The 16,719-nt window shown below is 34.8% G+C and overlaps 1 protein-coding gene across 1 annotated transcript; it reads left to right on the forward strand.

The window, feature by feature from the left end:
- Nucleotides 1–753: 753 nt before the first annotated feature.
- C9orf72 (C9orf72-SMCR8 complex subunit) lies at nucleotides 754–15,493 on the forward strand (the record flags this gene model as incomplete). The annotated part of the gene is made up of 10 exons (XM_084238463.1): nucleotides 754–1,197; nucleotides 2,743–2,802; nucleotides 5,636–5,731; nucleotides 6,416–6,480; nucleotides 7,291–7,363; nucleotides 10,643–10,759; nucleotides 12,897–13,132; nucleotides 13,995–14,052; nucleotides 15,086–15,195; nucleotides 15,307–15,493. 10 exons carry the CDS (start codon nucleotides 754–756, stop codon nucleotides 15,491–15,493), a joined length of 1,446 nt encoding a protein of 481 aa, XP_084094589.1.
- Between the last annotated feature and the right edge of the window lie 1,226 nt (nucleotides 15,494–16,719).

The following is a 16,719-nucleotide window of genomic DNA, read 5'->3' on the forward strand; positions in this document are numbered from 1 at the left end:
ATTCAACCAGATTTTGCTATCATGCTCAGTTCCATTTTGAGAAATGCTTTTGTTTTCAATGTAAGGTGAAATGATTAAGTTACAATATTGCCTTCGTCAATACTTACCTTTTTTCCCAAAGGGAAAGGAAAAATAAAAATGCAGTATAATCATGGCTGTATATTTACTTAATTCATTTCCTTGGTTGCACCTATTTATAAGTAAGGATATAGTCACAGATACCAGGGGTTAGAATTTGAGCATATTTTGGGAGTAGGCAAGTCACAGTTCAACTCACAACAAGCATCATGGTCTCTGACTGGCCCACCTGCCCCTATTTGCTCTTTAGTTGCTATGGGTTAGGATTTAAATACCTAATCATATTAGAATTGTACCTAGACTGGCTACTTGGGGACAGTGAGAGTCTGTTCAATGAGTATTAGTATATAGTATGTGAATGTTCAGAGGCTCTCTTTACTTCATTGTTTTGTATTTCTAAATGTTTGCCCTGTACATAGTGACAAATTACTACTATATATTGTAAAATTATATCAGTAAACACTGTGTGCACTTGCCATATTAGTAAAAAGTCTCTCCTGGTAGGGGACATGCTTCCAAATCTTTGATTGAAAAGTAGAAATGGTGTATGCCTAAATCATTTGGATTTTTATAGATGACTTTAAAATTGCTGGGTCTAATCATTGGGGTTTTTTTTAATGTCATTCTTTAGATAACCCTGGAATGTTTGGATAATGTGAGATTTTGGATACAGTGATGTCGGCTCTCTGTCCACCACCATCTCCAGCTGTTGCCAAGACAGAGATTGCTTTAAGTGGTAAATCACCTTTATTAGCAGCTACCTTTGCTTACTGGGACAATATTCTTGGTCCTAGAGTAAGACATATTTGGGCTCCGAAGACAGAACAGGTACTTCTCAGCGATGGAGAAATAACTTTTCTTGCCAACCACACCCTAAATGGAGAAATACTTCGAAATGCAGAGAGTGGAGCTATAGATGTAAAGTTTTTTGTCTTATCTGAAAAAGGAGTAATTATTGTTTCATTAATCTTCGATGGAAACTGGAATGGGGATAGAAGTACATATGGATTATCAATTATACTTCCACAGACAGAACTTAGCTTCTACCTCCCACTCCACAGAGTATGTGTTGATAGATTGACACACATTATCCGGAAAGGAAGAATATGGATGCATAAGGTGAGTGGTTTTTCATTTTGTTGATCATGCCAACCTAGCTGTTGAAAGTTTATCTTCTGATATATCTAGTTTTTAGTAAGTATATGCAATTAATTCAAACAATAGCTATTATTTGCATCTATTCTACTAAATACAGATAGAGCTAATCTATTTTCATAAAAATCCTGGAAGGTAGGAAATGATAGCATAGTACCACATTACCAATAAAAACCTGAAGTTCAGAGAAATTAAGGAATATGTCTTGGGGCCTCCCTGGTGGCCTAGGAGTTAAGTCTCAGGGCTGTCACCACTACAGCCTGAGTTCAATCCCCAACCAGGTTGCTAACCCACATATGGCAAACAGACCTCTCTTGTCTCACCTGTTGCTCCCCTTAGTAGTGTATTTCAGTAGATCTACCTTTTCTGCTCCCCTGTCTGTCTCTGGTGAGTCCTGTCACTTCCCCACCTCCCCCCCCCCACACACACACACACACCCCTCTGGCTTACACCAGTCCCTTCTACACATACACACAAAAAATGTTTTGGAGTCTTGTCTTGGGAGAATTTGACTCCAAAGCCTTTATTTTTTGCATTGGCTGACATCACCCTACCCTCTTCGCCCCTCCATCTCCTACGCCTTTACCCCTGCCTTTCCCTTACTATTGTGGGTAGATATAAGCAAGTCAAAAAACAATTTTTTCATAAGCAGTCCATCATATAACCATTGGTCCCTTTGGTTTAACGCCTTTGCCAAGTTCCCAGACTTGTAAAATGAAGAGATTGGGCCAAATGGTTTCTAAAAGATGCATTCCTTTTTAATTTTGCAGAATGAGTTAGAAGAAATTATCGTTAGCCCCTAAATCCTACAGTTTAATATATAGTGGCATTCATAATTCTATATGCTTTTGGAAATCTGAAGAATAATTTCAAGTCTCCATTCTACCTTGCAATTTGATACTAACATAGAAGTTCTCTGAAGTATTATTAAATCTACAAAGCTGTCACCTGATAGTAAGGAAAAATAATGTCTTATTAAAGAATATTTTTGTAACATCTTTGCAGACTTCCTTCTTTATTTCTTACATATTTATGAAAGTCTTAAAATTGGAGGCTCTATATTTAGATTCAGTTTTATCTTATTGAAAAGTACAAACCTCTAGTTTCCATCATGGAACTATGTTGATGTTATGTTACTGTTTTCTACAAAATTACCAGTTTTTAACTGCAGAAGTAAACATATTTTAAATTATCCATGAAAACATGGATTTGGTGGGTTAATTTCTTACCTCCACCCTCACATTAATCAGATATTCCAGGATTATCTAAACAGTGACATAAAAAGTAATTTGGTTCCACAATTTTAAAGTCATCATGAAAAATCCAAATGACTTAGGCATTTGTGGTTTTCTCCCCCTCATCTTATCCTCAGTCAGATGCATGGGAAGTATTTTTCCCATGAACTAAAGTATACAAAAACATGTCTACCATTTAATTATATCCTGGAAAAAAAAAAAAATGTTGAGGGTTTGTTGTTTTTTTTTTTTAAATGAATTTTCTCTTGTTCAGGAAAGGCAAGAAAATGTCCAGAAGATTGTCTTGGAAGGCACAGAAAGAATGGAAGACCAGGTAAGGTCCAGATTACACCTTGTCCACGGCATGTCTGTGTAAGGCAGGGGGCTACTTTAATTCAAGCATCATAGACAAGTTAGTTGATATGGTGAACCTGAAAATGAATAGAACTTCAGTGGAGCTGTATGGAATAAACTGGATGAAAATTTCCCTATCTTAGGCCTGAAAGCCTAGTGAATAAAGGATAATAGTAATTGCACTGATAAATTAATATTTCGCTACCTCTGTTTACAGAGAATAAATTTTGAATAACTTGTTCATAGTAAAAATTGAAAATTGCACATGAAGTTTTCATTGTTACTGCTTCTCAAACATTTCCACAGAAGTAGCTGTAGCAGGATAAAAGTGTATACCCCTAAGTTCTGGGGCTGCAGGTACAGCCCTAAGCATAACATTTATTTGACGTTTCATGTTGTATCTTTAAAACACTTCCAGTTGTTCTATGATATAACTTTATTTTAACCTTATAATTTGCCAGAGATATCCCTTACTTTACCCATGAAACTTGTGATAATATCAAGCCTCTAGGAAAACATGCCACATTTATCCCATGAGTTTGAATGCCCTCAGGGAGCAGGTACAAGAGTTTGAGAAGCATGACTGTAAGGCTATGGCTTCCTTTGTGGAAATTAAATGCAAACCATTTCAGTATAATTCTGAAGTTCAGAGAAGTTCAGTAAGGGTATCTCCAATGGAGAAAGGTCCTTTGCTTTTATTCCCATTACCTTTGGCCATTCTCATTGCTCCTTCTATAAAAGATCCACTCTGCACATGACTAAAATACTTTTGTGTGTTTATGTTCTCCTTGGCATGCTGAGACAGATTGATACTTTGCACAATAACTTTTCTAAAAAATTATAAAAATACAGAGCCATAAAATGATCGCTCCAAAAAATCTTTTTTAATTTTCTGTGAAACTTTCTATGAATAGCTTTGTAAGCCACAGGAGGTAAGTCTGAGGAAAAGTCTGAAACTTAAAAAGAAAATGTTTCCCTTTTACCCAGGGAAGCCCAGACTTTACTTGCTGGTCAGTAGGCCGGTGCCACAGGTGGGGTGACTTTCACCAAATTCTGTGTGTACCTGCCTAGTTAAGGAGTACTTAGAGTTATCTCAAGATGCAATTTAGGGCCCAATATAATTCTACTTTTACTGGAATCTGGAGGGGTTTTTTGTTTTCAAATGGAAACTTGTATATATAAAGTTTTCCACTATTCAATTTTTAAAAGCTCTTCTTGAAAATGTATTCCTACGTTATCTGTATATTTGGACAAAATGGAGATTTTTAAAGAGGAAACATCCTTAGTGAGAAGTTCAATTTAGGGAAATCCAAAGAGGAAAGGAAACTTGAGAAACATTTTAGAGCCTCTTCTGTGTTGAGTCTCAGGAATTTTTTTGTTAAGCTTCAATGAGATTATCCATTCACTTAGGATAAATGTCGGAAAAAAATGTATGTGAGATACATATGCCTAAAACTATAGGAAGGCATTTTTCCATAATTATCCTTAATGGAATGTATTCCTACCTTATCTGTATAAGGGGGGATTACGTGATAATGGAGTCCTTTCAAATCCCACATTATGTGTTTTCAATGACTTTATTTTGAGCAATAAATACTGTTTAGGGATCACAGGCTAGTCAGAAGCAACTTCACTTCATGCTAACTTTGTATGCTTGTAACTGTCATATGACTAAAGAAGCAAATTTAACACAACTTCAGTCATTATTCTTCTTGAATTGCATGTCTTGATTGTAATTGTAAACAAGCATTTAGAAAATTACATTAAAAAGCAGAAACAATGTGTGGTTATGTTGTTAAGGTTACAGAATAAATTTTTTAAAATAATAAAACCTTCTTTAAGATGCAGGGGGCTTAAGATAAAATTTCCAGAGCCACAATTACACTTAAATTCTGAAGCAACTTACATGATTAAAAGTTCTTAAAAACTGGGCTAGATCTCTCTAGGGATGACAGAGTTTCTAATATGAAAATAAATGTGAAATTTTGAATAAAACTCTTTCATGAAATGTGAGTGAGGAAAAAAAAACCCTATTAAGATTGAGCTTAAATAATGTATGACTTTTAAAACATGTTTTGCTAAATTTTGATAGACATATGGACTATTTTATCCATCTTTCCAAAAGTTTACATATTTGGAATGATGAAAAAGTTTGAGGGAAGTGATAGTGAATAATGAAGTACAACCTGTATTTGAGATACCGTTATTTGTTATGGTCTGTATTTTGTTTTCAGTTTCATTCTAGAAACTGCAAATTGCAGAATTGTATTTTTGAGATATGATAAGTAGTAATAGTGTCTTGAAAGAACGCTAAAGGAAACTTGTCTGTTTTATTGATTAAAGTATATGTGATGATTTTAACATTAAATTGTGCCCTACTATGAAAATGGAGGTTAACTATTGATTCAAACTTTATTACTGAGTTACTTGCTGAGGATTTCAAAGACTGTATGCTTACCTTTCCTAATTTTTTAATATAAAATCCACAATGAACTTTAATTAACAGTAGTTTTTATATCTCAAATTTCAGAGAGCCTTTCTAAATTTGGCAGGGAGATTTAATTGTTACTTGTAATAGAAAATGATAAACCAATGATTCCATTCTGATTAAAGACAATTATTCATAGAAGACTACAAATTAATTTTAAATGGCATATAAATCCTTTAGAAGTGTTTTGAAGCTGTGTTTGAAGAAGTTATCAAGTATTTCTACCAAAACAGGTGTCACTCTTTGCATTCAGTTTGTAATGTTTTATTTGCCAGTTTTTACTAGGTTTTATAATTTCTTCACCTCATTTTACTTTTGTGTGCAGGGTCAGAGTATTATTCCAATGCTTACTGGAGAAGTAATTCCTGTAATGGAACTACTTTCATCTATGAAATCACACAGTGTTCCTGAAGAAATAGATGTAAGTTCTTACATAGTTAAATAGGACATTTCCCATTATCAGTTCCTTTGAGTTATATTGCTGTTATCTATATTTGTAATTTTCTGATTTTAGCTTGCATTTTTTATCATGTATGCTATTCATAGGCAATATTAGTCACTTAAACATTCTTAAAATCCTGAATTTTATGGCCAAACAAAAGCTTTTTTGGATAGTGGTATAGTTATAAAATTAAATTTACTTAACCATTTTATATTTCTTAAAAGATAATTTCAGACTTTATAGAAGCAATCAATCACTGTTGTAACAAAACAGTGTACAAATCTGTGGTCCTTAATGGATGTTCACTTACATTCACTAATCTAGTTTACTTAATCATTTGTTGAGGACATTTTGAATCATAGTGCATTTATAGAAAATTCATTAGCAAACTATTCTTGTTGTTTTCTGATCCCGTGATTAAGGTTTGTCTCCTAATTCTTACAGCTCAAAAGGAAGTTCTTGTAGAAATTGTTGTTTAACCTGACCAACCAGCTTTTGCATTTGTTCCTTTGAAAGTTTATGGTGGTACACAGAGGTTATTTTATGGGTATTCTTGATGCTCAGAATGAGAGCAGTGTGATAATTTGAATTTAGACTTGTCTTTTTGAAGTGTTACTATAATACTGTGTTATAGTCTGAGTAAATTTTTTTGGTACATTTTAGATAATTGATACTGTTCTCAATGATGATGATATTGGTGACAGTTGTCACGAAGGCTTTCTTCTCAAGTAAGAATTTTATTTCTTTTCATTAAAACTGGATGAAGCAAATACAAATCTTCTGTTCCCCTATGACAAGATTTGGAAAGAAAAATAGTAAATAATACCTACCCAGATTATTCTAGGGAAAGCATTACTTGTTTAAACTACGCTTTTATTTTATGTTACTTTTTCACTTGTTAACATGTTTGTGATATATTTGATGCTACTTTTTAATATTTACAGAAGCTGAGTTTCTGTATTGCCCAGATAAGAAATCTCAGTCCAATTTTGTTTCTTGTTTTTTTCTCATTAACATTAAAACCAAGAGTCCTTTCAAATTGGTGGTATTATGCATGAAGTGAAGTTATTTAAACATAGAAATAGAAAATTATTGATATGTGTACTAATTTTCACAGTACATCTTAATATTTAAGAGTGAAGGCCTTAAAATCAGACTTCCTGGGTTACTTCTGTATAAGCCTTTGCAAGCTGTTTTTATTTTTCTAAGGAATATAATAGTCCTGATTCTGCACAGTGTTGACCATTCATACCTTATTTTTAATCCTTTTGACTTTAAATAAATCACCTGTCTACACCTCATAATCTTCCATTATAATATGGTGCAATTTTACTAACTGGGCGTTTCAAGGTTTAAATGAAGGAATCTCTGTGAAAGGTATCTGGAAAATGTAAATAGAAATAAAGTATAATTTTATATTTATAGCTTTCGTACTTTCAGGTAAACTATTCTAAATTATTTAGACTCATTTGCCTTTATTTAGTGTATAAAATTGCTTTACATGGAATGTTTTAAATCCTTTTTTCTTCACTTTACAGTGCCATTAGCTCACACTTGCAAACCTGTGGCTGTTCTGTCGTCGTAGGTAGCAGTGCAGAGAAAGTAAATAAGGTAACTAATTTTGTAATTCAGCAAATAATCTGACTTTCTGCTAATATATCATGGATTATAATTCAAAGGTTAGGCTACAGTCAAGATGATTTAGGGCCTCCCTGGTGGCTGAAGGGACTAAGATGCAACCTATGATGCTATCCACACCCACTGCAGCGTGAGTTCAATCCCCAGCCAGGAGCTACCCACATGGTGCACCAGACCTCTCCTGACTAGCCCGCTGCTCCCCTCAGCAGTGTATTTCAGTCAGTCTGCCTGTTCTGTTTCCCACTCTGTCTCTGTGAGTACTCTCACCCCCCCACACACACACACCTCTGTCCTGTACTCCAGTTCTTTTTTTTTTTTTTTTAAGATTTATTTATTTATTTATACAAGCACTGGGTATAGTCAGAAGCGTGGGAGGGTGAGAGAATACACCAGAGTCAGAGCGGAGAGCAGAGGGGAGCTGAGGGGTGCTGAGAGGAGCAACAGGCGGCAGGAGAGGTCTGTTGCACCATGTGGGACTCTCACCCAGTGTCCGGGGAATGAACCTGTGCTGCAGAGGTTGCGGGCTGCTTTGCAGCCCAGCGCTCAGCTGCTGCGCCACTGGGGAGGCTGTACCCCAGTTCTTGTATGCATAAATAAATAATTCTTAAAAAAAAAGATGATTTAATAGTAAAAAGACAATATAATCTGACCAAATTACTGTGACACAAATGAGTCTGAAGTAAACTGAATAGGAAGTCATTTTTCAATTTTTTTTTTTAATAACTTAAGTACCAGTAAAAAGGGTTTTGGTCACCAGTTTTGATGGGGAAGAGGAGAGGGCGGTGTCTCATCAACTATTCTCCAAACACCAGTTGGGAGTCCTACTATTTAACTCAAATCTTACACTGTGGCAAGAGATAGATCAGATTTCACAAGTTAAGGGTTTAGTCCTATAAGACTGTACCCTACTTCAGATCCATTTAATAATTTGCTTGAGCAGCTCACAGAATTTAGGGGTGTATTTTACTTACTGGGTTACCAGTTTACTATAAAAGGAACGAATAGAAGAGATGCATAGGACAAGGTATAGGGGGAGGGCTGGGAGCTCCCGTGATCTCTCTGAACACACCACTCTCCCCAGTCTTCACATGTTCATCCCAGAAGCTTCTGAAACATTCCTGCTTGGGTTTTTATGGAGGCCTCATTACATAAGCATGATCAATTAAATGATTGGCCTTTGGCAGTCAATTAAACCTCTAACTGCTCTTCCCTCCCTAGAGGTGGGTGAGTGAGAGGTGGGAATGGGAAATTCTAACCTTCTAATCACATGGTTGGCTCCTCTTGCAACCAGCTCCTATCCTTTGGCAGGGGGTGTCCCAGAGTTACCTCATTAACATAAATACTTGCAGTTTAAAGGGGTTTGTTATGAATATTAAGACATCTTTAGCTCTCTTATCGCTTAGGAAATTTCAAGGATTTTAGGAGTTATATATGTAAACAAAGACCAAATATATACACATAGTCTCCCCTTACCCATGATTTCACTTCCCACAGTTAAAATTACCTCCTTCTGAAAAAACTACACACAGAAAGATTAATTGAGAAGGAACCCACATTCACATTATGTTTTTATAATTCTTCCATTTGACTGCTAGTCACTGTTGTTAGCCATGTACTGTACCTAATTTATAAAATTAAACTTTCTCATAAGTATATATGTACAGGAAAAAGCATAGCATATACAAAGCTCAGTACTACCTGAAGTTTCACAGATCTTCTGGGCACTGTGGAATGTGACCCACTCGGAGAAGGGGCACTACTGTATTTCTTTTTATATATCATGATAGCATAACCAGTTTCAGGATTGTATAAATGATATGAGAATCTTTGTAAATTACATATCATTTAAAATATTTGTCTTGTAATTCTGATCTTATCTTTAATTCTTGTGAAGATACACATGTACTAAGAATTCCAAAAAAAATGTTATGTGGTGCTTCGTCTTTATTTCATTATCTTGAGCTTCTAAATCTATCCCCTTTAGTGACCTGTTGCTATTAAGGGGTCAACAGAGGTCATACATTTTCTTCAATAATATTTGCAACCATTTGTTTCAGGGCTATAGGAGTTAAGAAGAATTAATGAACTATTGATGTTTCCAAGCATTGGGCAATAAACTTAAGTGGGATTTTACACTTTTCTTCACTGTCTACTAATCAGAGAGACATAAGTATACCTATCTATCAATTTAGGCAAGCCTATGTTTTTATTAAAACAGAAGTTTTGTATAAGAAAGGATTATTTGCTTGATAAATGATTATTTGCTCGATAATACCTTTTCTATAATAAACTACCCTGTATACCTGCATGAGCTTTAATTTCCCCAAATTATATTTCTCAGACGACCATTTAGTGTACCTCTATTATTGTATCTAGTGACTAGTAATCTTATTTCTGTTACCGCAGTAAGGTGGATTTCCATGTGTCCCCTAAACCTTCAGCTTCCAAAAAAGGCTTCTCCATGATTCTTGGAGAAAGGCTTTAGGGTAATCCCACATCCTCTTCTGGCTTAATGGCCTACCTTTTATCTTTTTAGTTTATGAAAAAGGTTGCTACCTCTCTAGATTGAAGACCACTGTTTTACCATTAAACCTCTGAATATTGTCTGAATTCCAATGTACTTACATTGCTTTTTATTTTTCCAAATTGAACTACAGATCAAGTCCTGTTAGAATCAATTTCTAAACTTTAGGAAATAGTGTCCTTATTTTGAGTCAAATTTGATAAGAATCAATTTTCATTTTATTGAAGGATTTGTACACAACTTCCTATTTGTTTCATTGACATTACACCTGTGAAACTATTGAACAGAAGCTGTAATTCTGCCTATTTTAACTGCATTTAGTTTTCTTATCCAAAATTGTTTGCTTGTTTGAAAAACATATGCTGGGTGGATGACTATAGTAGGTCTTTATTTCCCATTGAAATACGGTTTCCATGGTCAGATATATTTGAGAAAATCTGCATATTATTCAGCTCTCTAGAGAGTCACCATATATGCTCAAATATTAAGAGTTTTGAGGTATCCGGCAGTTAGTTTACCAGCATTTCCCGAAGGATTTGACCACAGACTCCCTATTTTAAGCAATAACTGTTATCTCCCATGAATATTCTAGATGAATAAGGGATGCTTATATCTCAAGATGTTTTTTATTAACAAAAATATTTGAAATTTCTGTTCATGTTTCTTTCATAAGCAAACCAATGGCCTTTTCACTGCATATTTTAATGCCAAAACCTGTTCTTTTACAGATAGTGAGAACACTGTGCCTTTTTCTGACTCCAGCAGAGAGAAAATGCTCCAGATTATGTGAAGCAGAATCATCATTTAAATATGAGTCAGGGCTCTTTGTACAAGGTCTATTAAAGGTATAGTTTCCTTTTTTCACAAGTGAAACCAATATTTAAAAACCATTTTTGAGATCCTTTATAAATATATTTCGAATATTACCATTTCATTTCATGTTTCTGTGCCAAAGGCTGACTTCCTTTACCCAAGCCTGAGTATAGAGTTAGAGGCCTTACAGATTTATAGTTTTTATCAGTGAAACACTACAGAATATTTTTCTTTGTGGTACTGTTTGGCTTCCTGTTTAGCCTTAGGGTTTTTGTTTTTAATACATTCTTGAATCAGGTTCCACACCCAAAATGGCAACATTCTTTTTTACTAAAGAAATTTGAATTCTTATGTTACCACTTTATGTTTATATATTCATCTATTGGGAAAAAAATTTAAGCTGTTTATCTTGAAAAAGTATGTAGGTGGGCCTCCCCTGGTGGCACAGCGGTTGAACGCTGGGCTGCAAAGCTGCCCGCAGCCTCTGCAGCGCTGGTTCGATCCCCAGTGACTGGTGAGGGTCCCACATGGTACGCAGACCTCTCCTGCCATGCCTGCTGCTCCCCTCAGCAGTGTATTTCATTGCTCTGCCTGTTCTGTTCCCCGCTCTGGCTCTGGTGAATTCTCTCACACTCCCGTGCTTCTGACTATACCCAGTGCTTATATAAATAAATAAATTTAAAAAAAAATTAAAAGAAAAAAGAAAAAGTATGTAGGCTTTGAGCAATTACTTTGTGTGTGTGTGCGTGTGTGTGTATGAATTATATATGTACATTCCTTAGTATTATGTATACATTCCTGTGTGTGTATATATATATGTTAGAAAAAATTGTCCTATATTTTTCTTTTATTTAATTGAGTCTTTTTCAAGGAACAAAATAGGTAAATAGACAATTACTTTTCAGTAATTGTTGCAAATAAAAAATTCACATTTTTCGTTTTCAGTAATGTGTGGGCTGTGAACCTAGAATAGTATTTCAGTATAGAAGTTAAAGGAAACTTGTTTCTGATTTGAATTCTACAAGTCTGAAAAGTAGTACTTCTTCCTTTCAAAGGCATAATAAAGTACTTACATTTTCTCAATACCCTCTCATTTAATTATATATTTTTTCACTGAAAGGGAACTAAACCAGATGTATACAGAGGAAAATTTGAAATTATATTTTAATAATAAAAAATTGTTATGAGCTTTCCACCACGGTATAATTTGTATAACCTTCCAGAAAATACTTCGACATATATTAAAACCTTAAAATGTTCAAAGATTTTACCTGTTATTTCTGTGTCTGGAAATCCATATAATCCTAAGGAAGCAATTATATATGGAGAAAGATTTACTTATGAAGATGATTATTACAGTGTGTAAGTGTAAAAAATTGAAAATAGTGTTTGTCTTCTGTTCTGTTTATAGCACCTAACACAGTACCTCATACATAGTAGGTACTTGTTACATGGCAGCTGGCTACCCAACTAACTATACTTGGAAAGAAGTATATTTTTTATGTAAAAAATACACATTCATTGAGATTTAAGAGCATATGAATAATCAAAGGAAATAATTGCCTTGTAAGCTCACACTCCAATGAATAACCACTATTAATATTTGGCACTTTCTGTTGTTTTTTTTTTTTTCATAGCTCCCTTGCCCCTCCCCCTAAAAAAACTGGGTAATCATGGGCCTCCCCGGTGGCACAGTGGTTGAGCGCTGGGTTGCGAAGCTGCCGGCAGCCTCTGCAGCAGTTCGATCCCCGGCTGCTCCCAGGCCACCAGAGGAGGGTCCCGCATGGCGCGCAGACCTCTCCTGCTGCCCGCTGCTCCCCTCAGCAGTGTACTTCGGTCCTTCTGCCTGCTCTGCTCCCCGCTCTGGCTCTGGTGAATTCTCTCACCCTCCCACGCTTCTGACTGTACCCAGTGCTTATATAATAAATAAATAAAATAAATCTTTAAAAAAAAAAAAAAAACTGGGTAATCACCCACTTTTTTGGATTCTTAGGTGGTTTGTGGTATTTTGCTATTAAAATCAATGCTGTAATAAACACTTATCACCAAAACTTTGCACACTGAAATGATTAATTTCTAGCAATGAATTTGCTAAATCAAAGCCAGATTTCTTTTTAATTAAAAAATAATTCTATAATTTGGCAGTAAATTTTCCTTTCATTTTGACAGGATTCAACTGGAAGCTTTGTGCTACCCTTCCGGCAAGTCATGTATGCTCCCTATCCCACCACACACATAGATGTGGATGTCAATACTGTCAAGCAGATGCCACCCTGTCATGAGCATATTTATAATCAGCGCAGATACATGAGATCAGAACTGTCAGCATTCTGGAGGGCCACTTCAGAAGAAGATATGGCTCAGGACACAATCATCTACACAGACGAAAGTTTCACTCCTGATTTGTACGTAATGCCTTTTGAGATTGCCACAAAACAGTATTATGAAATTGTATCTTTTGTGAATAAAAACAAAACAAATAAGTATGTATTTAAAAGGAAGAAGATAATAGTAGAATCATGTGTCAAGAAACTACTTTTTTCTTAAATCTCTATTTTTTTTTGATATAACTGTGTTTCACAATATAAATTATATTGCTCTTAAAAATAAGTCATTAAGGGTTTATTCAACAAATATATATTAAGTCCCAAGGTCTGGTATTTGATGCTAAAGTGAACAGTGACCTCTCCCTTGCCGGATCATGGGCTTGTCAATGCAAATCCAGTAGTTAAGATATTGCAGTAACATCTGGGTGTGTTCCTTAATCCCACTGTAACATTTCTTAGCATTCTTCCTTTTACTGTTTTTCCTTCTAAACTGCTTATTAGAAGTTATTAGTGTATAAAGTTAGCCTTTTGCTTTGGTTTTTAGTGGTGTAATGTTTGTTTATTTTTGTTGTTTTTATTTTTTTGAGTGGGAAGAATTGGTAATTATATTGCCTACTGCTCTCACATTTTTTTAATAAGACGAGGGTACTAAAATAGATTGATTACATATGTACATACATACATACCCTTTCTGAAATTGCCTATACTCTTTGGAGAAAAATCACTCCATAATGATCTGATGAGCTCCAGATATTTACAAATATATCCTTGAATTAAAGATAATGTGTATTTTATATTTCCATATGTATATGTTTGATTCTTATAAATACAGATATATGTGGTATCCCATTTCTCGAAATTTAATTTATTGACTACAGTGAGGGATTGGGGAAGGTAGCATTATATATGCATTTCAACACTTGGACTGTTTTCTTCGTAGGAATATTTTTCAAGACGTTTTACACAGAGACACGCTAGTAAAAGCCTTCTTGGACCAGGTAAATCTTAAACCTGAGATTGTGAGAGTGAGTGGTACAACACCTTTTCTTTTTTAATATATCCTCTGATGCCTAGATATATGTACGACATAGTATAAAATCATTACTTTTTTGTAGTGTTTCTGGTCTTCTAAAGTGTCTCATAATTTTTCTTTTGAATTGCTATTGAAGAATCTTCTGTATATGAACAATTAAAGATGCAACATTCCTCAATTTAAATAATTTTTCCTTTTCAGCACTAACCTGTATCTCAAGGGCATTTTAGGAGGAGGAGTGAATGTTTATTTACCTTAATTGATCCACAAATGTCTTTTAAATTTAGTATAGTTGTATTTAAGTCATAGCATCTTTAGTACTCATTCTTTTGAAAAAAAAAATCTAATTACACATTTGAAGAAAATTTTATGGAACTTACTTCAGATATAAAAGAGCTTTGTCATAATGTCATTCGGGGATCCTGCCAGGAAACAGTGTCATAGAGGTAATTTTGAAATAATGAGATCCTTATGCTCAATAGAAATATTGGATCCTGGTCTGTATGGTCTGTAACATTTTTGTTAAGTTCAAGGACAATTCATAGTCATGTAATTCCATCCTCAAGCTAAATAAAATCCCTGTACTACCACACATGTACTTTGCCCCTATACCTGCCTCCCAAGAGGAGAGGGAGGGATGTGTATACTTCAAAATCATCGTCCAAGCATGGTTCAACTTCTGGGCGCTTAAGTTTTATTCGAAGATGTGGAAAAGAAAAGCAACTAGTGTCTTGATTTTTAATAATAAAATAAATATGGATCTATTCAGAGGTAGAACGTGAATTTCTGTTCATTTTTAGAGGCACAGTAGAACTGTCTGACTGCCTCCTGACCCAGTGTTTCCACTATACTCCTGTCTTACCGGGGCATCAGTAGAAATGATTGAGATCTGCTCCGATGTATGATAGCTGCCAGACACTGCCAACACGGTGATAGAAACGTGATGTATAAATAGAACAGGAGTGGATTACTTACGAAAGTACTTCATTTTACTACAGGTCTTTCATCTGAAACCCGGTTTATCTCTCAGAAGTACTTTCCTTGCACAGTTTCTACTTGTCCTTCACAGAAAAGCCTTGACACTAATAAAATATATAGAAGATGATACGTAAGTAAAACGGATAACTAGAAAAAATTACTTTCGGCATTTTTTTGTTTCGATTTCTTTGGACATTACATATGTATTTGTGGTTTTTTGTTCTTTTTTCATTATTTGTAGGCAGAAGGGGAAAAGGCCCTTTAAATCTCTTCGGAACCTGAAGATAGACCTTGATTTAACAGCAGAGGGCGATCTTAACATAATAATGGCTCTAGCTGAGAAAATTAAACCAGGCCTACACTCCTTCATCTTTGGAAGACCTTTCTATACTAGTGTACAAGAAAGAGATGTGCTAATGACTTTTTAAATGTGTAACTTGTTTTGTCACTATTATGATTGCTGCTAAAGTAGCTCAGCGGTGTGTATGGGAAGCACCATTCCTTCCCGGTCATGCCCCAGAGTCCTAATTAGCAATGGCAGTTAAAGGTAGTTACACTACAGTTGTCACGGGTTGTCTGTAAAGGGATGTCAGATGCATCATTGCAGTGGATGCATCTTTTCTTAGATGTGCTTTCTTCGGATACAGATTTATGTTTACAATTATAATAAATATTATATCTTTTAAAGATATAATAATAGTATATAAACTTGACCATAACTACTGTTTTTTGAAACTTAGGATTCATGGTTTACATGTGTTAAAGTGAATCTAAATTAACTTTACAGATACAACACTAGTTGACTTTCCATCTCTTAGTGTTCTTGGTATGTGGGATTACTGTAAAACTTTTACAATAGCTGAAAATTAGAGCGTGTAAATCATTTCAGTTTCAGAAAAAGAAAATTAGCTTGTACATACCCAAAACTTTAGAAAGAAATTACTGATCAAGCAAATGTTTAATTGAAATTAATTATTACATCCTACTTTGTAGACTTAGTCCTTGGGATCTTGTCTGTGTAGAAATGTCAAGCAACATATATTCTCCAAACAGTGAACCACAATCCTGGTATTGTTTGGTGGTTCATTGAACGCAACAATTGGAAATTGGATTTTATGTTTTAGTAGTTGTTTCCTACTTTGAAAATTACTTCTAATTATTTTTAGCTGAATTGAAATGTGTACCTCCTGTGCCTTTTTTCTCCCCCTTGGAAATATAATTACTTGGAAGATGTTCAGATTTAAGTAGTCAGTCATGTTCATCTTGCGTCATCTTACCTTGACTTGGTAACCCGGTAACTTGGAGATAATTAAATGCTTTAGAAAACATACTAGATAGTAAAATCTTTTATTCTGGAATGGAGAACAGTATCTTACCTAGTTCCTTCTTATATTTCTGCCCATATTTTCAAAGTTTTTGCCATGGCTTTTGCCTGCATCTTATGAAGAATAACAAGAGAAACTTGACTGACGTGCTGTTTTACTAGGTGCTACTTTGGCAGAACTAATGTCTATTTTCTTTTGGTTCTTTAATGTGTTTGGACCATTTTGCTAGCTATAAAATAACTGACTGATATGTCTGTATTAGAACAGTGTTGACATAGTAGTGTACACAGCATAAAAATGTATTTAGAACTGTGGGATTAATACAAAAG

This window comes from Talpa europaea (assembly GCF_964194135.1).
Source record: "Talpa europaea genome assembly, chromosome: 7".
In the NCBI taxonomy this organism is placed as follows: Eukaryota; Metazoa; Chordata; class Mammalia; order Eulipotyphla; family Talpidae; genus Talpa; species Talpa europaea.